This window comes from Trachypithecus francoisi, unplaced genomic scaffold (genome assembly GCF_009764315.1).
Source record: "Trachypithecus francoisi isolate TF-2019V2 unplaced genomic scaffold, Tfra_2.0 Contig01579, whole genome shotgun sequence".
NCBI lineage: Eukaryota > Metazoa > Chordata > Mammalia > Primates > Cercopithecidae > Trachypithecus > Trachypithecus francoisi.
In genome coordinates this window covers 10,464,068-10,488,662 of record NW_022681442.1, presented here as the reverse complement: position 1 = coordinate 10,488,662, position 24,595 = coordinate 10,464,068, and the positions used below count along the sequence as shown (strand labels likewise).

Here is a 24,595-nt window from a genome sequence, read left to right as displayed (position 1 = left end):
AAAAAAGAAAAGAAAAAAATAAGAAAAAAAAAAGAAAGGAGGGGAGAGGAGGAGAGGGAAGGAAGGAGGGAGAGAGGGAGGGAGGGAGGGAGAGAGGGAGGGAGGGAGGGAGAGAAGGAAGGAAAGGAAGGAGAGGAAGGAAGCCCTTGGTATGTTTGCATTAAAAAAAGCCTGATTCAGGATTTGAAAAGCTCATAGGCAATTACTGAGTTTTTTACTAAGCATTAAAATTTTATTATTAAACCGTCTTGTTTAATTTGTCTACCTTTTTAAGTTAGCTACATTTTAATTGTCATTAATTTTCTATAAATAACAAATACTTTATACACTTGATTTGAAGTTGCTGTTCGCATCATAATTTCTTTAACCTCCTGCAGAATACTTCAATGCACATAGGTTTTTTATCCAGCTCTACTTAAGCGTCAGTTTTTGTAGGCAGGCAGGTATGCATTCAAGTGATAATATCTATCAACATTTTTTCTTTCCAAATTCTTATTAAATGTTTGGAGCGCTGTAGAGTTGATTATTAACCTGAAAAGGCAAAGTAGTTTATTAAAGTGATCTTATTAAGTACAGTAAAATTTAAATAATTCCAGACTCTTATAATCCAGGCTTAATTTTTCTTTTTTTTTTCTCAATTCTAGAAATTTCAGCTAGAAAGGGTTAATCTACAGGAAGTGAAACGGTCAACTTATGATCATACAAGGAAATGTACAGACCAGCTCCTACTCTTGGGTCAAGTATGTGAGTTTTTATAACTCTTTACATGCTTCGTTAAATTGCTAGTTAATTAGCATTTCAGAGCAATATATCTGTATGTATATATCTCATAGTATTTTCCCCTTGAATGTACCTCCTTCCCTATAGACAGTTCAGGCTTTCTTTCAAAATAATACCAATAAACCTCACAAGAAAGTAAAAACATATGGTTAACCAGCTTGTAATTTAGACTTCCATAATGTCCAGTGGAGCCCAGCTGTTTGTTTTGTTTTGCTTTTGTGTCTGAATTGACTGGTGCAAAGCTAAAATAGGCAATTACTCAAGCACGTAGATACACCAGACTCTGGCTTTATATTTGTCTCAAAATGGTAGTGTAGCACCTCTGTTTAATTTTTATATTTGTAAACAAAATATTCAATTGCATTTTTTGAAAATGAGTGTTTTCCTTTAGTTTTCCACATTATGAATTTTAAAAAGTTATGTTGGAGGAAAATGTTCTCGTAATTAGAAAAACCGTTTCTCTTACTAGACAGACAGAGCTGTGCAGTTGCTGTTGGAAACAAGTGCAGATAACCAGCATTATTACTGTGATTCACTGAAAGCCTGTTTAGTCACTACTGTCACCTCGTCAGGCCCCTCTCAGAGCACCATTAAGTTGGTGGCGACGAATATGATTGCCAATGGCAAACTGGCAGGTAAGGCACACTTGATGTATTTGTCATCTCTCTGAAAAATGAGACCTTGTTCCCAGCAAAGTATTTGATTAGTAGGGACATTTCTTTCTTTTTTACATATGCTGAAGAAAAAGAATTATTGCTGCCTATAAATCAGATGACTATAATTGTCTAAACCAGAATTAATTGTTTACACTTTTCAGAGTGAAAGGGGGCACTATTAATAATTGCTGAGATAATAGGCATAAATCCAACAATCCTAGGCAAACCAGAACAACAAAACCTGTGAGAGAACTATGCTTTCCCTACTTATTCTCCAGACTGTATTGTGCTTCCTACCCTGGTTACTTGAGTAATAACAGTAAAACCCTTAATATTATGTTTCAAAATTTAAATCAAGCCTGTCTTCAGTAGGTATAAAATGGACAAGACTAAATAAGGTCAAATGGGGATTTAACTATTTAATGACTTCTCAAAGAAAGAGCTACAATATCACTTGAGGGGATGTGCTTTTGTCTTTCAGAGGGCGTTCAGTTGCTCTGTCTGATAGACAAGGCTGCAGATGCCTGTCGCTACCTGCAGACATACGGCGAGTGGAATCGGGCTGCATGGCTGGCGAAAGTAGGTTGTTCCAAGTTTCAGTAGGTGCCCTCAACATTTGGGATAGAAAGTTCAGTCCTGAACTTTGGACTTATGACTTAGAAACATTTTTTGGCCTGCAAAGCTGCTTTGCAAATATTTTCTTGCAACCTTCATCCTTTTCCTATTCTTTATAAGTGTAAATTGCATTACTTATTTAAAAATGGATCTTGCATTGGTAGCAATTAAGTAAAAGCAGCTGCCTCCTCTTCCTCCCAGAGTCTGAGCCTGAACTACAGTCCAGAGGTATAGCCAGGCCCTGGGTCCCGTAGGCACAGACTTAGCATTATTCAGGGTATGCAGCAGCTTCAGGGCAGTGTTCTAGTCAAGCAGAGCCTAGCCTGTGTTTCATAGGAACAGAGCTCACTTTAACTGAATTATTATTTTTTCTTTATAAGCGCAGGATGTTCTTGTTGTTAACACGGGCATCTTTCTCAGGTCCGTTTGAATCCTGAGGAGTGTGCAGATGTTTTAAAGCGGTGGGTTGACCACCTTTGTTCTCCACAAGTCAATCAGAAATCAAAGGCTCTCCTGGTCCTCCTCTCTCTGGGCTGCTTTTTCAGCGTGGCAGAGACGCTTCACAGGTAAACCGAGAGTTTACATGGGCTGCTCAGGACTGCCCGTGAGCAGTCACTTCATGTTCTCTCGTGGTTCTAGCAGGTGATGGTACTAATGTGTGAAGTGAAAGAAGAAGTATACATTTCAGGTTTGTCAAAAAACCCAAAGGAGAGTAGAACTGTCCATGTTCATTATGTCTTCATTTGGTCTGGGAGCTATGATAGTTTCCTACTAATATGCAGATCAAACCTAACAGGCACCTAGTAAAAAGGAATTTAAAAGTCTTCAGAAAATTGGGGTCCATTGAGCTTTGACTAGAGCAACTGAGAGGAGGCCCAGAGAGCAGGGGGAGAGGTGACAGAAGGCATGGTGAGGTGGAGACATCCTGTCTGAAAATCTGGAAGAGGAACAACCATCACTAATTGTGGAGCATTTCATTTATTCAAAACTAAGGGAGGTAGATTAAGGAAATATGACAAAAGATTACTTGTCAACTCTGGACACTGAGTACATGGGCACTTGTCATCTCTGTAGATTTTTGTGTATTTAAATTATTTCACAATTTTTTAAAGTATTAATTTTAAAAAGCTTGGTTTGGAGATGTGAGTATTCTTCCCTCCTTTTTTAAATAAACCAGGGCTTAGAAAAGTGCTTGTATCTTAATGCAGTACGCAGGTTTCCAGGGAAAATGTGTAAATGTCTTTATACAGAAATATACCCTTCAATGGTGCTGCCCACCAGTGACATAAATCACAAAGCATAACTCTTGTTTTGTTCTGTTGAGCAGCATGAGATACTTTGATAGAGCGGCCTTATTTGTGGAAGCTTGCCTCAAGTATGGAGCATTTGAAGTCACTGAGGACACAGATATCCTTTGCAAGGTTTTTATAGTGACGAGGAAGAAAGGGACATGCATGGGTTTTGGAATTTCCCTTAGTTGTGCTGCCTGGACAGGAACTATATTATATTGTGAAAGATCCATGTTCTGATTTTCTGATTCACCAAAGTCAGGAAAGAGGGAGAAATTAGAGGACAAAGAATCAGAAAAGAAGGTGGCTGCACCATAGGTGTCAGCCACTAGAATGGAGGGAGGCAGGAAGGACTGTAGAGGACAGGGCCCCCAAGCCTTGTTTGAACTTAAAAAGCAGATGAAGGAATGATTTGGGGAGCAGGTAGAAGGACCTGGTACTTTCAGATGTACTTTTTCCAGACCAGGCATTCCATGGAATACATCTCATGTATTTATCTAGAAAAAATAAACTGGAATAACTAAAAAAGACTCCCACGATCACCTCTAATGACAATATGCTATGGTACAAAATACAGCACTTAAAGAGGGGTGTTGCTCATCCAGCCACCATGATCCACCCATCAGCCGGAACATTTTATTTCTTCTAAATGTCACTTGAGCAACACTGGTTTCTTTGAAAAGAGTGAACTTGAGAATGCAACTCCCAGGACCAGAAAAGAATGAACTTGGGCCAGTGCTTATGTGGCCCTGCTGCTGCTCACTGCACTTTGCTTCAAATTCTTAAATTTGCTCTCATTTCTACATGGCAGCTACTTGGTTCTCTCTCTCTTTCTCCCTCTTTCTCTCTCTGTGTTATATATATATATATATATATTTTTTTTTTTTTTTTTTTTCTTACAGAAAATTAAACTAAAATTTTTTTTTCCTGTTTTTGAGGCAAGGTCATTCTCTTTTGCCCAGACTGGAGTGAGTGGCACAATCATGGCTCACTGCAGCTTTGACTTCCTGGGCTCAAGCAATCCTCCCATCTCAGCCTCCCCAGTAGCTGGGACCATAGGTCCACACCACTGTGCCTGGGTTTTTTGTTGTTGTTTTGTTTTGTTTTGTTGGTAGTGATGCAGGTCTATGCTGCCCAGGCTGGTCTTAAACTCCAACTCAAGCGATCCTCTCACCTTGGCCTCCCAAAGTGCTGAGATTACAGGCATGAGCCACCCAGCCCTACACTGAAAGGTTTTTTTAAATTAAACTAAAGCCTGAGCCTACTCAAGATCATGTACCTAGTCATTGGGAAGGTGACTGGTTCAGTGTATCTATTTTGAGGATCAAAGCATCAGCACAGAATACCCAATAGGCTGTTTAAAAAAAAAAAAAAATTTAAAAAACAATAGGCAGGGCTTTCTAAAAACCCAACATCCAGATACTGGGTTTTGAAATAAATATGTTGAGAAATAAATATCTGCCCCCAAACTGCCAGCCTCTCAGACTTTCAAATGGAATGAAGATATGCAGGTTAAGTTTCTCTTCTCATATCATTCATCTTCCAATCTTTAGTTGAGTGTAGGTTGTGGGAGAATCTGGGAGGATGTTGGTTGAGTCCTCTGGAAGGAGAAGCTTTGGCCTCAGCTGATGCGAAAGGTAATGATGGTACAGACTGAGACATGGCCTCCTATAGCTGGGAATCACCCTCCGCCTACAAAAAGGCTCCTGTGTTCATCCTATGCTGCCCGCTGTGGACACCAGGTCCCTTCCGAGCAGCCAGCAGAGCAGACGCAACTCACCTTTCCTGTTTCTGGGAGCCTGTGCGGAGCCTCATCACAGCCCTTTTTACTCTTCTTTTCCTTAGCTATGGTTTACAGAAACTCGTCACTGCTGTATATGCAGATTATGCCAGGAGTTTGAAGAATCTCGGTTTTAAGCAGGGAGCAGTTCTCTTTGCTTCAAAAGCTGGAGCAGCTGGCAAAGACTTACTAAATGAGCTTGAGTCCTCCAAGGAAGAACGCATCGAAGAGTGACAGCTTAATAAATTCCAGGGAATCTGACCTGGAAGGCAGATGGGAGGGGGCTGGTCTGACTGTGGTCACCACCACAGTCCGGGATGAAGAGGAGTACAGGGTCCTGTGAGCTCTTTGACCAATGTTCTAAGGCTATGTGTGCCCAAGAGCACGTGAGCGTCTATGTTGGGAGTAAGTGTGTATCCTGTGTTGATCTCAGAAAGAATGTGAATGCTTAAGATTTTGAAAGTATATAATATTTTATACTTTTGGAGAGAGCTTTAAGAGTCCCTGGAAATACTTTTTAATTTTTTTAACTTAAAATTCAAGAGACTGAATCACTTTTCTCATTGATTAAATGTAAACATGATTGAGAAACCTATAGTAAATGAAATTTGTGAGGTGTTTTCTCAAATATATGCTGCGCCTGTACTTATATACAGTCTTTCAAGATACAAACAGGGCAGAAACATTTAAACTAGTATTAAAGATAGCTTACCAAAGCATTTTTGTTTTCTTACCTTGAAAACACAGAACTGTTAATTCCTTGGTTTAAGCAGTCACTAAGTTTTGTAACTTCAGGCTCAGAGGCTATAGGAGGTTTTAAGATTTATGTTTAGTTCGGTAGGTGAGGTCTTTGATATTTTGAATTTTAACTCCTTTTATGATACATCACAGTAACCTCATTTTTGAAGTATTTGTACTTTAATGTTCTCTTTGTTCTAATAGTTGAAATATGAGATGTAACTGTTATAAATTATTGCTGAAAACGTAAATGCCTGTAACTTACAAACATGATAAATAAATAAAAAATTCCCTCCAGGCCTTTGTGTTCTGCATTGCTGTGCATGAGGCCAGGTGATGAGCTGGCTCCTCAGGCGTCATCTGGTCGTCCAGCCTCGAAAGCCTGGCTGCTCCTGCTGTATCCAGAGAAACCTGTATGTGGGAATCCCATGAGTACGGCACAGGGCAGGAAGGACACCCACACCCTGGGCAAGTCTACCTCTGAGTTCCCGGGTGGGCACGTGGCTTAGTGCCACAGCGCTTGGAGATGAGGGGGTGAGCATTTCCGTCTTTTCCCTCCTGAGCCTGTTGGGTGACACATCATACCCACCAAGAGGTACAATTTTTAAAGAGAAGCATAGCCTCTTTCTACCCTTAGACCAACCAGTCTGACACCCTCTGCCAAGGAACTGAGCTCCATGGAAAGGAAGGCCTGTCCCAGGAATACTTGTCCCCAGCTCGGTGCTTTGGCAAGTGGTTCTGTGTCCGGAGTTGGTTACTTCCAGTGGGTTCTTGGTCTCACTGACTTCAAGAATGAAGCTGCAGACCTTTGCAGTATTACAGCTCTTAAAGGTGGCACAGACCCAAAGAGTGAGCAGCAGCAGGATTTCTTGTGAAGAGCGAAAGAACAAAGCTTCCACAGCATGGAAGGGGACCCGAGCGGGTTGCCACTGCTGGCTGGGATGGCCAGCTTTTATTCCCTTGTCTCTGCCAACATCCTGCTGATTGGTCCATTTTACAGAGTGCTGATTGGTGTGTTTACAATCCTTTAGCTAGATACAGAGCGCTGATTGGTGTGTTTTTACAGAGTGCTGATTGGTGCATTTGCAATCCTTTAGCTAGACATAGAGCGCTGATTGGTGCATTTTTACAGAGTGCTAATTGCTGCATTTACATTCCTTTAGCTAGACACAGAGCACTGATTGGTGCGTTTTTACAGTGCTGATTGGTGTATTTACAATCCTTTAGCTAGACACAGAATGCTGATTGGTGCATTTACAATCCTCTAGCTAGACAGAAAAGTTCTCCAAGTCCCCACTTGACCCAGGAAGTCCAACTGTCTTCACCTCTCAGTTCTAGAAGAAATTCAGGATCCATTATTGGTCCTGTACATGGCTCATGTTTCCTGCCCTTTCTTTGCCTAGGCACACTGCAGTAGACTCTAAAGGCCACGGGCAAACACAGCTTTCTTTACATTGTTTATTATTTGTCCAGATGTATTTATTCAACCATTGTCTTAGCTTTGGCTGCTATGACCAAATACATAGACTGAGTAGCTTAAACAACAGACATTTATCTCTCATAGTTCTGGAGGCTGAAGGTCTGAGACCAAGGGGCCAGCAGATTTGTTCCTGGTGAGGAACTTCCTGGCTGGTAGAGCGCTGCCTTCTTGCTGCGTACTCATATGGCCTTTCCTCTGTGTATGCACGTGAAGCAAGCGGTGCTCTGTCTTCCCCTTATTTGAGCCCTAATCCCATCATGGGGTCAACCTCAGCCTAATTACTTCCAAAGGGTGAACCCTCAAATACCATCACACTGGATGATACGGCTTCATTATGTGAATTACCAAACTTAGGAATCCGAGAGAAAGAAAAAGCTTTATACCAGAGTCGTGCATTCTGAAAAACGAAAATGCTTTGGATTTAAGGCCAACAAATAGGTACTGAGGCATTGCCTGATTGTGAGAGCAAAGCAGGGCCGGGCATGGCAGCTGGGTGTGAACACAGTGAGCAGACAAGGCCCAGAGCCTGGGTTTGCGTCAGTCTAGCTGGCTAGTTAGCAGTTAGGACTCCCACAGAGACACAGAGACCAAGCCTGTGTCGAGACACAACTGGAAACCCCCTTCCAAACAGAACAGGTGATCTCTGGTGATATTCACGGCCACATTGCTGAAAACTCATACTCGCCTCCATCAAGCGTTAGAAATCAAGAGCTGAACAAGCGTGAATCGTTTTTCATATTTAGCCTTTCTGAATATCTTTTCATGAAAGATCGTTAAGAATATGTGTTGTCAACGCACTAATGAGGTGTCTTCACGAGCTGAAACAAGCAGCTGAAATTGGGAATAAGACAGAATGACTCCAGGGCAGCAGCCCCTGGCCCCAGTGCCAGCCCCCACAGAAGCTGCTGGGCAAGGCCTAGGCCCTTCCCTTTGCCACAAAGCCTGGGTGGGGGTGGAGGAGCCACCCTGGGGGTGGGGCTTCAGGAAGAAGGCCAGGTGGTGGATGGTAGGTGCTTCCCCTTGGCTGGTCTCAGAGCCATTTCCTGCACCCTGTTACCTTTTTCCTGCTCTGTTGCTAATGACGTCCTCTGCCGAATGTAGCTGGCTGACCCACCACAGTCTTGCTCTAGGTCTAATCGTTGCTTTGGTCGTAGTGGCAGGACATTTTATTCTTTCAAAATAGTTAACAGAGCAGATTCATATAAGCCTCATGTCCCTCACACAGGTACCTGATCAGAAAGTCTCAACATGTAGACATAATTAAATATGAAAACAATTTCTCTCTCATCTATTTGATTACTGGAGGCTTCCTCTTGCCTCAGGATGGTGTTAGGTTTCAGTGAATCCTGAGCTCTGTGACTACCCAGGATATTCCATTCTCAGCAATAGCATGTGACTGAAGTAAAGCATTCAGGCACAAACTTGTAACAGTGCTACGGAAATAAAGGAGGGCCACGCAGGGATGGCACACAAGGGAGAATGTTCTAGGCAGTGGGGATGTTTATGTGGGAGCCTGCGTGAGATTATTTTGACTGACTCAAAATGATTTGTGAATGAAAGAACCCTTTTAATTAAAACGTAACAGCAGTTTTAATCGATGACATGTTGCTGCCACTTTAAAAGAAGGAAGGAGGAGCTGGCTTTTTGAAGGCACTTCTGGAAACTGCTGGAATCCAGTGAGATGTCAGGTCTAAGAGGAAACTGGAAGGACAGACAGCCACTGCTTCGCCTTGCATTGCCTTTCCTGCAAGGGTTCTGTATATTTTCTTTCCTTCCATGTCTGTTTGGTCAGCACACAGCACACATTCAAAATAACGCAGGAAAGCCCTGCTTTTCTCCTGCTGAGAGATGGTGAGGCTCTCACAGGAGTCCCTGCAGGCAATTTCAGGCCTTTCTCTTTGGTGTTTGGCCTGATGCCTAAAAATGCCAAATAAACACCACTCCCACCTTATTTTTTTCAAGAACATTGAGAAGTATGACTTAAGATAAAATATATCCTAAGTATAAGAGAAATAAGGACATTCTGGGTTCCACAGGTGACCTGGCATGATTTTTAGCTTTCCCATCTTCCATATGTAAAGTGAGCAAAGCCAAGGACAATTAAAGATGCTCAAATTGCCTGGCGCTGTGGCTCACGCCTGTAATCTTAGCAGTTTGGGAGGCCGAGGTGGGCAGATTGCTGGAGCTCAGGAATTCAAGACCAGCCTGGGCAACATGGTGAAACCTCGTCTCTACTAAAATACAAAAAAAAAAGTAGCTGGATGTGGTGGTGTGCACCTGTAGTCCCAGCTACTTGGGAGGCTGAGGCAGGAGAACTGCTTGAACTCGGGAGGCAGAGTTTGAAGTGAGCTGAGATGGCACCACTGCACTCCAGCCTGGGCGACAGCAAGACTCCGTCTCTTTAAAAAAAAAAAAAAAAAAGGAAAAAAAGAAAGATGCTCAAATTATCCCAGTGTGGTGGCGGGCACCTGTATTCCTAGCTACTTGGGAGGCTGAGGCAGGAGAACCGTTTGAACCTAGGAAAAGGATATTGCAGTGAGCTGAGATCACACCACTGCACTCCAGCCTGGGCAACAAGAGCAAAACTCCACCTCCCGAAAAAAAAAAAAAAAGAGGCTCTGATGGGCTGCTTCAGAAAGACGGGATTTGAACAAATCATTGAGAATTTAAGAACAGATAAAAAGACAATCCTCAGTAGTCACTGCCTTAAAAATGTAACCAGACTTTGGGAGGCCGAGGCAGGCAGATCACAAGGTTAAGAGATCGAGACCATCCTGGCCAACATGGTGAAACCCCATCTCTGCTGAAAATAGAAAAAAATTAGCTGGGCGTGGTGGCGGGCGCCTGTAGTCTCAGCTACCGGGAGGCTGAGGCAGGAGAATCACTTGAACCTGGGAGGCGGAGGTTGCAGTGAGCTGAGATTGCACCACTGCAGTCCAGACTGGCACAGAGCGAGACTCTGTCTCAAAAACCAAAACCAAAACAAAATATAACTAGAGGGATCAATTTTCTCTTTGCAGTTAGGGTATTTTTTGGTTTTGTTTTGTTTTGTTTTTGTTTTTGTTTTGAGATGGAGTCTTGCTCTGTCGCCAGGCTGGCGTGCAGAGGCGCTATTCGACTCACTGCAACCTCTGCCTCCCGAGTTCAAGCGATTCTCTTGCCTCAGCCTCCCTAGTATCTGGGACTACAGGCGCGTGCCACCATGCTCAGCTATTTTTTTTCTATTTTCAGTAGAGACGGAGTTTCACCATGTTGGCCAGGATGGTCTCGATCTCCTGACCTCATGATCTGCCCGCCTTGGCCTCCCAAAGTGCTGGGATTACAGGTGTGAGCCATCACTTGAAGCAAGGCAGCTGACATGGAAGCACAGAAAAGCTGCACACGATGGGGTCTCTGCTGTTCCTGTTCCTGGTCAGTGATGTTGCAGGTTTAGGGTCAGCAAACCACATCTGGCAGCCTGAATCCCTGCCTGTTTCTAGAAATACGATGTTACTACAACAAAACTGTGCCCACCTGTTCATCGTCTGGCTGTTTTCAATGATAGTGCTGAAAAGTTAGAAGGGAATCAAGTGGCCTGAAAAGCCTAAAATATTTACTATCTGGGTCTTTACAGAAAAATAGTTCAATAACTCCTCTAGGGTCGAAATGCTTCCTGGTGATGAAATCTCAGCTGTCCAACTGCCGTATTGTTTACAGACTGGTATGAGGTCCTTTGTAATTTTTCTACAGTTAGGTGCATTAGAACCTACCTCCTTAGAAGGCTGTTGTTATCAGCTCCATCCCATCTGGCTTCTTCATAGGCCCAAGTTGCCATGGGAATGGGCGCAGGGGACTCCAAGATTTATCGGCCAGGCTAACCTTAGTCTTATTGTTAATAAATCTGAGGTAAAATGCATCAACAGATGATTGAAAAGTTTAACTCCAAGTGCCATTTCGTTATGAAATATTTGTAAGCAAATCTCCATTTTACTCCAGATACTTCTGAACACGTTCTGCTATGAGATCTTCACTTTATTCCAATCTTTTGCATTCTCCCATCATTTTTAAGCCAAAGTACTTCAGGCAGGCTGGAAGATAAATAAAATTTGTGTCCCAAATAAGTGGCATGCACTACTGTCATAGAAGAGAATCCATGGGTGCAGGGACCCATGTACATCCCACTTGGGAAGCGCATCTCAGGTCAGGGAACCCTACAGGGTCCAATGACTGGGGCTTCAAATAATCCCAGAGAGCTGGGCCAGGAGGTGGCACAATAATCAGAAGTGAAAAATGTACAAGTCTGCAATATAATCCAATGGAGACAATTCAAGGAGGAAATTGGCAAACCATTACATTTGCGCAGGTATATTATGGAAGGAAGGGAGGGAATCCTAAGAAACAAGGCTGATTTGGGGAGACATAACACAGATCATTTTCTTAAGAACTATCTGCCCAACAACACATTTTAGTCCTCCAGGTTTTTACTTCCCAGTGTTCTTCAAAAATGTGTATCAATCAGGAATTTAATTGAAGAACAGCTCCTTGTTTGAAGTTGCTGATCTTCGCCTAGAATAGGCCAAGGAAAATATACCTCATCCCGTTGAGGAGTTAGAAAGCTCTTTCAGCAGATCATGTTGCAGCAAACCTGACATTAGTTCATTCGAATGCTAAGGATCTGATCCGAGCTTGTGTTTCTGGAACTGCCAATGCACATTTCAGAGGGCCTCAGTAACTGTCAGCCGAGCCTTGGTTTTGTTTTTTGCCTTTGGCAAACCCACTCGAGAATGGTTCTAAACACAAGGACCAGAGATGTGGAACAGGGTGAAAGCAGTGGGGCTGGGAACACCTGCTTCCCGGCAATCTGGCTGCCTGGCCTTGGACAAGTTATCACCTGAGCCTCACTTGTAAAATGGTGATACAGGGTCTCCTTCCAGGGGTGGCTGAGAGTCAGAGAAGGGAGCTGCGAGGGCTTGTCAAGATCAAGGATCTGTCAGCTTAGCTGCTCCTGGGAAGGAGGCTGAGACTCACATTGTCAGTTTTCATTCACTAAAGAGAGTCTTGCTTGAGGGGCTCAGATAAGCAGGAGCTGGGATTAGAGTGGGTGGGACTGGGAAGGAGAGAGAGAAAAAAGGAAAGAAGCAAAGATTGATTCCCCAAATCTCTAAAATCTCTCACCCTACAAGTGCAGAAAGCTTGCTTTGAGCAGAAAGGACTTGATCCGGAGCCAGGTAGGTCACCTTCTCTCCTGGAGGCAGCTCTCGAAACAGGCTCTGTGGGCTTCTGGCACTTCCTCCCCTGCGAATCTCACGCTCCGCAGGTCTCCTCCTGCCTGAGAATTAAAGTCTCTCCAGTCCTTTTGCTGCCTCACACCTCTGATCCCTGCACCCCCAGACCCCCAGCCCCATCCCATCCATGGGAACCACCAAGCTCCAAGTACTCATTGAGCCACCACCTCCTTCCAGGGACTCACCACCCCTGTAGGGGGGCACAGGGTCACAGCGGAGATCAGCCAACTGGGGTCATTGGGAATACCTGAGTTGGGGCTTGGATACAGACTCAGTGGGAGGGCAGCAGTTCTGGGGAGGTGGGAGGAGATGCAGGTAAATGAAGGGGGCCAGGGAGCAGCCCTGTGGGTAGGGGGCCGGCCAGAGGCTGGCAGCAGGAGAGGAGACCCCTGCACGCAGTGTGGACAGTGGGGCAGAGGTGAGCAGGCGGGAGGGCACATGCCACTTAGGGCCCAGTGTGAGCTCAGTGAGGGGCTGCAGCCAGGATCCCTCCTGCAGAGGAATCAGTCTCAGTGTGGTCCGAAGAGCCCCAGGAGTTCAAGAAGGTGGCCAAGCCATGGCAGGCAGAGGGAGACTCAGGGACAGGAAAGAGAACATCAGAACTAAGGGGAGTCCTGGGAGTTCCCTGCGGTCCAGCAGCAGCTACAGCACGGAAATGGTTCTGCAGCACCGTTTCCAGATTGCCGGGCTCATTTAGAACCGTCTCAGCCTGCCGGGGGGGAGACTGGAGAGGAGCTGCCCACAGCCTCCAGGGTGTTTCAGAGCTTGGTGCTTGCCCTGCTCTGTCAGCAATCAACACAGTCGCTGTGATGACACTGAGCTGCCTTGGAAGGAGATGCACAGGTAATGGGGACCTTTCTCAGGAATGCCACAGACTGTGCCATATACCCCTCCTCGGGACTTTACTAAACCTTAGAGAAATTATGAAATCCACCATATGTTTAACGTGATTCGGCCTGAGGGAAAAGCCAGAGAGGGGAACTGAATGTTAAATCAAGACTGAAACAGCCTCAGCCCGCATGATGAAGTGAGCAGCCACACATTTAGGTCCCCAAAAGGGTCACTGATAGGGTCACACTGGTCTGGCCCAGGAAGGGTCTGTCTGCACCTGGCTACTGAGAGCTGAGGCCTCTGGAGGGCTCAGCGGAACCAGTGGAACCAGCCAGCACCAGCCTGAGTCCTCACCCCAAAGGCACCGGAGGCCTTCCCACCTGACTCTGCCATGACAAGTGCCTTGACTGTCTGCAGTGTTCTAGAAAGGTGACCAACAGGTGTAGGCTAATTATATTTCAAAAAAAAAATTTTTTCCCCCCGGCACATATAACAAGACTACTCCTCTCCCCTCTTCTCATCAGATTCCATTTCCTTTATCAAATGCACATGGTGTTTGATTTAAGTGCAATTCTCAGAAAATTTAATAACTGCAGTGTTTAGTTAGTCCGACAACATTTATTGAAGTGATGAATACAGAAAAAAGTACTTTCAAGGAAGAAAAATTATGTGTCTTGTTTTGTGTTTTCTTTTCTCAAATCTGTAGACAGGTATGAAACCGAGCAGCAATCTCTGTCTTGAAAAGCTGGTATTTCTGTTTCTAGAACGTATGTGTGTTTGGGGTGGGGTATAGAATAGAGGAGTGAACTGAGTCCTTCACCCACTACCTGGTCTGCTTGCTCTGCCCACGCGTGTCCCCTCGGCAGCCCTGCGAGTGCCTGAGCTGTGGCTCCCCAGGCAGTAAAGAGCTAGGCCCTGCAGCCAGACCCCCAGAGGTGCTTCCCAGCTCTGCCATTTGCCATGCCTCAGTTTCCCCATCTGCAAAATTGGCTTAATGACAGTGCTTCCCTCGTGCAGTCACAGAGCTCTTAGAACACAGCTTGGCAGAAAAACGTTGCCTGCCACTATTTGTGCTGTAAAAGCCCTATCTCTTGGCTGAATGGAGCTCAGTAAACCAATGGGAGAAACAGGTCCCTTCCGAGATCTCCCTAGATCCCTATTCAGCCCCTGGTAGGCTCACAAGAAGGGCTCAGTGTTTGTGGGAGTGAGTATCTGTGCAGAGGGAAGATCAGAATCCAGAGGTGACAGTTTAAGGTTAACATATTATTTTCTCAGCATTTCAAAAGGAAATGCCAGGAAACACTAGTCCCACAAGATATTCCTGAGAAAAAACAAACGGGATAGGGACCAAATGAGTTGGGAAAACGAGGCATTTGGATGTCTCCCCTCAGAGCTTCCCAGTGCACGTTAGCACTTCAAAGGCTCTGAGAAGTCCTACCATAAAGACACCTGCTTAAATGTGTTTCAGCCAATACTAGCTAAACCCATTTGCTGAGGCATTTCCTTCTCCCCTCGTTGCTTTCTCTCCCTTCCTCCCTCCCTCTCCCTCCCTCCCTCCCTCCCTCCTTCCCTTCCTCCCTTCCATCCATGCTGTGAATGCCCCATGGAATCCTGCTGGATTCAGAGTGGGCACAGTTGCTCGAGAAGCACAGGAACTTGCTGGGCGTGCTATAGAAACTGTTTTTTTGTTTGTTTGTTTCTTTTTTTTGAGATGGAGTCTCACTCTGTCGCCTAGTCTGGAGTGCAGTGGCATGATCTCCGCTCACTGCAAGCTCTGCCTCCCGGGTTCATGCCATTCTCCTGTCTCAGCCTCCCGAGCAGCTGGGACTACAGGTGCCCGCCACCCCACCCGGCTAATTTTTTGTATTTTTAGTAGAGATGGTGTTTCACCGTGTTGGTCAGGATGGTCTTGATCTCCTGATCTCGTGATTCGCCTGCTTCGGCCTCCCAAAGTGCTGGGATCATCCCAAAGTGCTGGGATTACAGGCATGAGCCACCACACCCGGCCTAGAAAGCCTTTCTAGGCAGGTAACAGAGCAATGATGCCGCTCTCTCAACAGGATTTCTGGAAGGCCCAGCAGTGCAGTACCAGGGATGACCCAGGGCTCTAAGTCTTATAGGAGGCTGGCATCTCAACCATGGAGACAGATGGCTTCTTTCCAGAGCACAGCCTCAGGGCTCCCTTTCAGCTGATCTGCCCTTGGCTGATGCAAAAGGATTTAATGTCTTTTCCCAGAGAGAAACGAAATACTTTCTATATAGGAAGCTGAGAGACCATCAAACAATTTTTTCCAAGCCTAGAAGTTTCATGGGGAAGAAAACAACAAAAACATGTAAGCCAAATCAAACCAAACCAAAACAAAAGCAACTCTGAGAACAGAAACACACGAATGAGATTTCTGAGGCTTTACAAGCTTCTGAACAATTCACGCAACCACAACCTTCCTTCTTTTTTGTTTCTTAGGATTCCCAGGGTAAGAGGACTCAGCTTTGCCATGGTCCCTTCCAAGTGGCATCCTGTCTCTGCTTACACACCTCCAATGATGGGCTGCTCACCACCTCCCAGGCTGTCCCTTGTATTACTCTTAATTTCCGTCACCAGAATGTGCTTTAGATAACAGTAAGATGGGTCCAGAGATCCCCCACATCAGACTGGTTGTCTAGTGTAGGCATTGAAACTCTGGATTCTGAATTAGACCTCCTGGGTTAGAATCCCAGCTCCACCACTTATGAGCTATGTACAAGTAGGCAATGTGCCACACTGCTCTGTGCCTCAGTTTACTCACCTGCAAAATGGGGGATCACATGCTGGACTTATCCCATAGGGTTGCTGAGTGATAACACTCATATCAGTGTGTGGCGCATAGTGCTATACGAGGGTTTGATGCTATTCCTTTCTAAATTGTGATGACTTGGGACATTCAGCAGCGCAGTCTTTTCTAGATTCTCCACCAAGCACATACAGGTCTGTGCACTTAGCCTGGACAGCTCTTTGGACTTACACCAAGCAGCCATGTCCCAAAGGCACAGTCATGGCACCAGGAGGGAAAGGCCAGGGAAAGACCGGGACACTGGGCGCTACTCTGTCCACTGTCCACTGTCCACTGTGGTAAGTTCTTGTGCTGAAAGCTCAGGTCCTCTATCTTCCCTTTAGATGATGGCCTTCTGGTCTCATTTTCTGATTCACTGAGGCTCATCTAGAGACTCTGGACGTGAATGTTTGTGTAGCTCATCACCCTCTTCTCCTTCTGCAGGAACCTATGTGGCTGCCAATAATGAAGGGGTGTCCCCTAACTTCACTCACCATCTGCTTTTAAGCCTTGGGATCTGGTAAAGGAGCAGTGTCCCAGGTGGAATTCCCCAGGACCCTGGGATCAGGAACCTGTTGCCTCTTGCTGAAGACAGCCCTGAGGACATCTGGAGGCAGTCTTAGTCCCCAGAGATGCTTCATCCCCCAGCCCACAGACCCAGTTTCCTGGCAGTGCCTTGCCTGTTTCTCTCCTGGGGATGTACACAGGTGCCCCACTGGAAACAGCTAGAGAGTAGGTGAGGGACAGGAGGATGGAAAGGATATTGGGCCAGGTCAAAGTACATCACAGATGGAAAACATCCAAGTGACCCGGATGGGACAGCACCCATGAGTGGGTGTCCTGCTGGGAGCCCCTGCTAACCTCAGACTCTCAGGAAGTGAAGCTTCCATTGATTCACACTCGCCAAACCATGCACCATCTGACCCTCACAGCTTCAGGGTAGCCACGATCACCCCACTTCACAGAGGAGCGAACTAGGCTCAGAGAGGCTGAGAAAACCGGGGTGACCAACCATTCTGGATTGCCCCAAAAGGAGGAGTTTCCTAGGACACCAGACTTTCAACTAGGACAGTCCTGGGTAAACTGGGACAGTTGGTCGTGCTGCAATTAAGTGACAAATTTGAGATGCAAGACACAGCCCTGCCTGACATACTGGTCTGAGCTGCTTCCACTCTAAACAGCTTTCCAGAGGAGGGAGAATTTAGAAAGATCTGATCGGCAGTGGTGCTGGAATCCCAAGTGTTCTCTTCCTGTAGGAGGGGGAGGCTGAGTTCAGTCAACAAATGAGACAGGAAGGCCCAGAATCCAGCAGGGGCCAGAATTAAAGGACTGTCTTCTTAGCCGTGCTCTGTTGGAAAGAACGTAGTTTTCAAAACATTTTAAAACTTTTTTGCGTGGTGGACTTTGGCCATTCCAAGTAAACTTATTTGCAAAACTGCACCACGTTATACCATTTTGGTTTGGGTTGCTCTCCTTTCATATAAAAACTACCAAAGAAAGCCATTACTGCTGCTTCTGCCCTTACTTTTCTTTTGAACAAATAAGAAATGAAACAGTACCTGTTGGCTGAAAACCAAAACATCAGTCTACAGCGTCTGGGCTTTAGAACCAGGATGCTTTTCCTGCTGCCTTGGAGGTGGCTCGGTTTTTAATTACAAGGCCAGCAAAAGACAGTACTCGCTCCTGCCAATGGCACTAGGGTCATTCTTCATGAGGACAGGGTCACAATGGCCACTAGTCATTCCAACCCTGGTTTCAGAGATTGCCACGCCTCAGGGCCACCTTCCACTGTTTGATCTACTCAGGAATCCTGGTGGGATCAGATTCAATAAATAAACTAAATAAACCTCCAATGAGGTTTAAATAAAGCTGTAACACTGCTTGCAGGCGGAAGCATTGTGACTGTTAAGATTTCATAAACAGTCGGGATGTTGCCTGCACTTGCAGGGGGATGAAACTTTAAGAAAGCTCCAGAGAGGTTGCTCCGTTTCCTTGCATTTGTTTCCCGGCCCACCCCTACTCTCATCTCTTCCTCCCTGCTTTCCTTTCCTACCCTGACCAACTTGCCTGTTTGCCACTCCTAGTGAGTCTGGCTGAGAGTCTTGCTGGGTGTGAATTAGACCACGTGAAACCACTTAAGGCCATTAGCCTGTTAAGTGGAGAATCAAGTCCCGACTAACACAGAGTGGCCTGAGCTCACTCTCCAGCTGCCAGAATGAGGGCAAAAGCTCATCTGAAAGTTCGTGAAGATCCAGCTCCCATCTGAAGACACAGGGAGGCACTTGTGCCTTGGAGAACCAATGACATGGAATGTAGTCCTGGGAAAACCTCCCTTTGTGGCCTGGGCCTGTGAAGCAAATGGCACTTTTAGCCTTCGGTCATCAGACTGACCCTTATGTTCATTAGAGTCGGTGGCTTTAAGCCATCAGCTGCTGAGGCAGCTTAACTCATATACATTAGTGGGAGGATGAATGGAAATGCTGTGTTTGAGAACTGAAAGGCTAGTGGCTTTTCATAAAGTCATCACGATGCTTGGTGAGCCTCAGGCCCAGCCTCTGATGAACCTTCCCACAGCCATCCTCCCACACCCTGAACCACAGACATGAGCGTCCACCTGAGCTGAAACCAGGACTCTGGAACGTCTGACTCTCCTGTAGTGGAGTGAATAGTATCCCTCCCAAATTCACCTCCATCTGGAACCTCAGAATGCGACCTTACATGAAAATAGGGTCTCTGCAGATGTAATTAAAGATCTTGAGATGAAATGCAATGACTGCTATCTTCACAAGAAGAGGAGAGGACACAGAGACTCACACAGAGGCAACCGACATTTGATAATGTGAGAGAGAGATTGGAGTTGTGCTGCCATAGGCCAAGAAACCCCAAGGTTTGCCAGTCGCCTCCAGAGGCTAGGAAGAGGCAAGGAGGGTCCCATCCTAGAACCTGCAGAGCGAGCATGGTCCTGCCAACCCTGATTTAGACACCTGGTCTCCAGAACTGCGAGAACAGATTTCTGTTGTTTTAAGCTAGCACATTTGTGGTTATTTGTTACGGCAGCTCGAAGAAGCTAACCACCTCCAATGAACAAAAATGAGGACCCAGAATTCTTCCAGGTCCTCTTCAAGTTGTACAGATAATCTCCCTGCTTTTTGCCCAAAAGAGTAAGAATTCTAACTCTACCCTCCTGTCCTTCTCTCTGGCTGAGGGTGGCTAGGAGGAGGCCTTTTGCTTGTGTTTGTTTTATTTGGAGTCCTTGTCAGGTAAGGATCCACTTTCTACAAAGAAAAGGATGTCCTTCAGTTGCACCTCTGGACCTAGAAATTCCATTTGCAACCAGATTTACACCACAAGTTCAGTACCTTCGGCTTCTGTCACCATGTTTAGCATTCCTCCCAGGCTTGGTGGCATTTCTTTCTGTTGTCCGCTGCTGATCAGAGGGAACTGTGAACACTAGCAAGTCCCAAACTCATAGCCTGGGGAACTTCCAGCTTGTCAAAGACATTGGACCCATGATGGTGGCTTGGGGAAGATTTCAGAGTCAGGGAATCTCTTTGGCTTTAGCTTTCTAACGTCTGGAGCCCAGAATCCCTTTTGCCAATATACTCCAACCTATACTCCCTGGAGCTGTAATGCCCTGCAAAATATTAACTGTAATGTTAATGCCCTGCTGCAAAATGCTCCAGAGGCCTGGAGGAAGAAAACTGTAAGAGTGAGTGAGCAAGCAAAGAGTCTTCTTTGTTTAGGGTGTGGGAAAAGAAAGCAGAAGCATGATACAAGCCAGAATGATTCTGAACTTTCACAGAAAAGAGGAATCAAGGGCAATCTAAACTGTTGCCTGTCTGGGGCCTCTCTGGGGCCCTGCCTGGTTGTCCCATGTGCTTTTAGGCAGAGGCCATGTAGTTTCAGAGGCAGGTGCCAGCCCACTTATTTTGAGGCAGTTCCAACCTTAAATTGTGAATTGATCAAGGAATCTGCATGACTGATGTCTCCATGCAGGCCTCCTCAAAGGGGCTGGAAAATAAAATCTCTGAAGGGCAAGCAGTCGATATCACCCTCGTGCTTTTAAGTCTCACCACAGTGTGCAAGCTGGAAAACCAGAGAAGCTGTTAGCGTAGCTCAGTGTAAGCCCAAAAGCCTCAGGGCAAGGGAAGCTGATAGTACAGCCCCAGTCTGAAGCTGGAGGGCTGAGAGCCCAGAAGGCTGCTAGTGCAAGCCCAACAAAGGCCAATCCAGAGTGACGTCCAACAGCAAGAGGAGAAAATGGCACCCACTTTAGAAGAGAGAGAGAGAAGAACGAGAGCCAGCTGGGTACCCCCCTCCCTCTGCCTGCTTTGTCCCGGCCACGCCCCAGGGGATTGCACGGTGAGCCCACATTGAAGGCAGATCTTCCTCCCTCAGTCCACTGACTCATACCACAATCTCATGTAAACCCCCACATAGACACCCAGAAACAACGCTTCACAGACATCCAGGGCTCCCTCAATCCAATCCATTTGACACCTAACATTCACCATCACGATCATGTACCACTCACTGGCCTGTCTGTGATGACCTGGATGGTAAGTCCTGGACAGGTCTTGCCCACCACACCATCTCCAGCATCTTCTACAGTGTTGGACACTTCCAGGTCTCCATGCACCTGCTTCATGATTTGACACATTGGGGTCCTGGACATTCACCGGCCATGTTTTTTTTGTTGTTGGTGTTTGTTTTTTGTTGTTTGTTTATTTTTTAAGATGGAGTCTTGAAACAGCCACCCAGGCTGGAGTGCAGTGGCACGATCTCGGCTCACTGCAGCCTCTGCCTTCTGGGTTCCAGCGATTCTCCTGCCTCAGCCTCCTGGGTAGCTGAGATTATAGGTGCACACCACCACCCAGGGCTAATTTTTATGTTTTTAGTAGAGATGGGATTTCACCATGTTGGCCAGGTTGGCCTGAACTCCTGACCTCATGATCTGCCCACCTAGGCCTCCCAAAGTGCTAGGATTTCAGGCATGAGGCACTGCGCCCAGCCCACCGGCCATGTTTTTACTGGGGTGAGGACAAGCCCATCGGGTCTGTAAGTCACCCTTATTTACAGTCTTTGCTTCTTGCCTTCGTGTCTACTTTGTTTGATATTAGCACAACTACACTATTTTTCTTTTCCCATGTGCTTATATTATTTTACGTTCAGCCTTCTCTATTCTTAACAATGTGTCCCTTCTAAGTGCCAAATAATTGGGTACTTGGTTTTTCATTTGCTCTGTCTTCCAACTGGAGATCAGACAATTTACATACAATGATGTTACTAATGTGGTTCCGTTTAAATCCATCATCTTATTATTTACTTCCGGTTTTTCTCACCTGTTTGATGTTCCTTTTCCCTTCTCTTCTCTTTTGGATTAGTATTTTTTTTTATTATTACTCCATTTTCTACTCTATTGTCTTGTTGCTTATAGATTCTTTTCTATCCACTTAGTGATTATCTGTTGGATTACGTCATTTGTCCTTGACTTATTGACGTCTAATGTAAATTTGTACTTCCACTTTCCAGAAGAGTGAAAAGGACCTTAGAACATTCTAGTTCTGTTTATCCCTCTTCTGGTTTAGGTGCAATTGTTATTGTGTATTTTAATTCTTTATGCATCCGAAACTCCCTCAAGACATAATAATTATGATTCTATTTGCTGAATACCCCTTTAGGCACGCCCACATTATCTCTCCTTAGACCTTCCTGTATCTCTAAGCTGCCATCTGGGATCCTTTCTCCTCTGCCTGAAGAACACTTTTCTGTATTTCCTTTGGTGCCCGTCTACTGTTAATAAATTCTCACAGCTTTTGCTTGCCTTAGCTGTCTTCATTTTGCTTTCATTTCCTTTATGGAAAATCTCAAGCATACAGAAGTAGAGAAGATAATATAATGAACCTCTATGGACACATCACCCAGTTTAAACAATAATCTCTCACCTGCATGCTTTACGGCTGTTTTCACTGTCTAGTCTGGGTTGGGAATTATCTATCTATCTATCTATCTATCTATCTATCTATCTATCTATCATCTATCTAGAGAAAGAGAGAGAGAGAGAGGCAGAGTCTCTCTCTGTTACCCAGGCTGGAGTGCAGTGGTGTAATCTTGGCTCACTGCAACATCCGCCTCCCAGGATCAAGTGATTCTCCTGCTTCAACCTCCCAAGTAGCTGCGACTACAGGTGCATGCCACCACACCCAGCCAATTTTTGTTGTTTTTCTTTTAGTAGAGATGGGGTTTCACCATGCTGGCCAGGCTGGTCTGAACTCCTGACCTCATGATCTGCCCACCTGGGCCTCCCAAAGTGCTAGGATTACAGGTGTGAGCCACTGCACCTGGCCTGTATTTTTAAAATATTAATATTTTAAAAATTAAATTTAAATTGAGAATTTGAATGATGTTGTCTTCCTCCAGAGAGGATTTACTTTTGCTTTCTGCAGGCAGCTAAACATTAGAAACCCCAGGTTACTTAAATCCAATTAGGACCTGAGATGATTCAGAAGTAGGCATTGACCTTTGTGAGGTTTGGCCTATTTCTGGTGCATTTTTTAGAGTGTAGCCTTGCAGAGCCCGCCAAGCTCCTCGTGTCTATTAAAGGCCCCACTTAGATTCTCAGCCTCTCAGTCACCACTTGCAAACCCAGGAAAAAACATTTTGGCCACTGCTTGAAGATGGAGGTGAGATTCCAGAGGCCCCGTTGCCCTATCTATGTGGTCTACAGGATGCACCGTGCACTGTTATAATTGCCAAGTAAGGTATGCTCCCCAGGTCACCAAAGGAAAGCAAGTCTCTGTCAAATGTTCCACAGGTTTTCATGATGTTTATCTTCCGCTAATGAGCAAAATGGCAAAACACAGTGCATAACAGGAAGTGTGGAGATGACCAGCAATGTTGAGGTCAATGGCTATTTTTTTTCTGGATGTGTTTGTGGTTATAATATTTAGGAAAATAAAAACATGCAGTGCTGCTGTCTTTTTGGCTACTTGACTGGCGTCGTTTGGCTGGTTTGTGGGATTGAACGAAATGTTTACACATTTCTGGTGTCACACAAAGAGAGCCATTGGGCTCCTTGATTTGTGCAGCTGGATTGGAGTACGGACTAGGTTGAGATGAACCCAAACTTCTTTCTTTTATGGATGACTGTGATCCACAGGCTCTAGAGCAAGTCAGAAAGTCAAGTGCTGGTAGGGATGGAGCAACCAGAGTGTGAGGGGATGGTCCAGGTGTAGCACTTATGCCCACCCTGTGTGAGGGCTGCAGGCTCTCAAAGATCAGTAGCAGCCATTCAGCTCCAGCTGACTCTTGGCACAGACAAATTGGAACCCAGAGTGTCAGATCCCTTGATCTTTCAAAAGAAGCCAGAAATTCAAATAACTAGGTGAAATAGCCAATTTTTGGCTTGACTGACAAAAAAGTCCAGTGTAAGCCAAACAAAAGATATCTCTGGGCCAAAAATCAGCCCTTGTGTTGACAGTTTGTGACTTTGATAATAATAAAAATAAGCATAGGCATTGTGGTGCATCTTTTCTTTTCTTTTTTTTTTTTTTTGAGACGGAGTCTTGCTCTGTCACCCAGGCTGGAGTGCAGTGGTATGATCTCGGCTCACTGCAAGCTCCGCCTCCCTGGTTCACGCCATTCTCCTGCCTCAGCCACCCGAGTAGCTGGGACTACAGGCACTCACCACCACATCCAGCTAAATTTTTGTGTTTTTAGTAGAGACGGAGTTTCATCGTGTTAGCCAGGATGGTCTCAATCTCCTGACTTCTTAATCTGCCTGCCTTGGCCTCCCAAAGTGCTGGGATTACAGGCGTGAGCCACCGCACCCGGCCTGTGGTGCATCTTTTATTCACTATCTTAAGACAACAAGAAAACTGGCATATGTGCAACACTTCAGGGCGTCTTGGTCTTGCTGTACTACTTAGGGCCCATCCTGGACACACTTGGGCTTCTCCATCTGGGCTTCCCAGATGTTTCTGCCTCATTCCTGATCACCAAAATTGTATGTGCGAATTTTGTTTAAAGTTGTATAACCACACTACTTATTCAGGTGGAGTTCTGAAAGCTGGGGCCTGAGCATCTGAGGCTTGTACAGCAGCCCAGGTGATTTTAATGTGCAGCCAGTGCTGAGTTCATTTCGCTCCTCACTCCCCTGTCCTCCTAGGGGAGGGATGGTGACTAAGATGGTGACTAAGTCCCTGATAGCCACACTGTTTGCCCAAGTCCCCAAAGGCTTAGAAAGGACCATTTCCAAGCAAGATGTCCACACAACCTGGGCCCACTTTCTGGACCTGTCACAGGACAGGAGAAAGGGCATGAAATTTGGCAATAAAATACCTGGAGTGGTGT

At 45.6% G+C, this 24,595-nt stretch overlaps 1 protein-coding gene across 2 annotated transcripts in view; it reads left to right on the top strand.

Moving 5' to 3' along the window:
* Window positions 1-6,158, top strand: part of WDR11 (WD repeat domain 11) — a 56,979-nt gene extending 50,821 nt beyond the window's left edge. Inside the window, exons 24-29 of one of the 2 annotated variants that reach the window (XM_033181016.1) lie at window positions 645-740; window positions 1,250-1,415; window positions 1,918-2,015; window positions 2,472-2,617; window positions 3,379-3,458; window positions 5,197-6,158. In XM_033181016.1, coding sequence (XP_033036907.1) covers window positions 645-740; window positions 1,250-1,415; window positions 1,918-2,015; window positions 2,472-2,617; window positions 3,379-3,458; window positions 5,197-5,354 — 744 coding nt within the window. In that variant the 3' untranslated portion in view covers window positions 5,355-6,158. Of the gene's footprint in view, window positions 1-644; window positions 741-1,249; window positions 1,416-1,917; window positions 2,016-2,471; window positions 2,618-3,378; window positions 3,459-5,185 lie in introns of both variants that reach the window. The other variant, XM_033181025.1, reaches the window with a different exon arrangement.
* The last annotated feature ends 18,437 nt before the right edge of the window (window positions 6,159-24,595 follow it).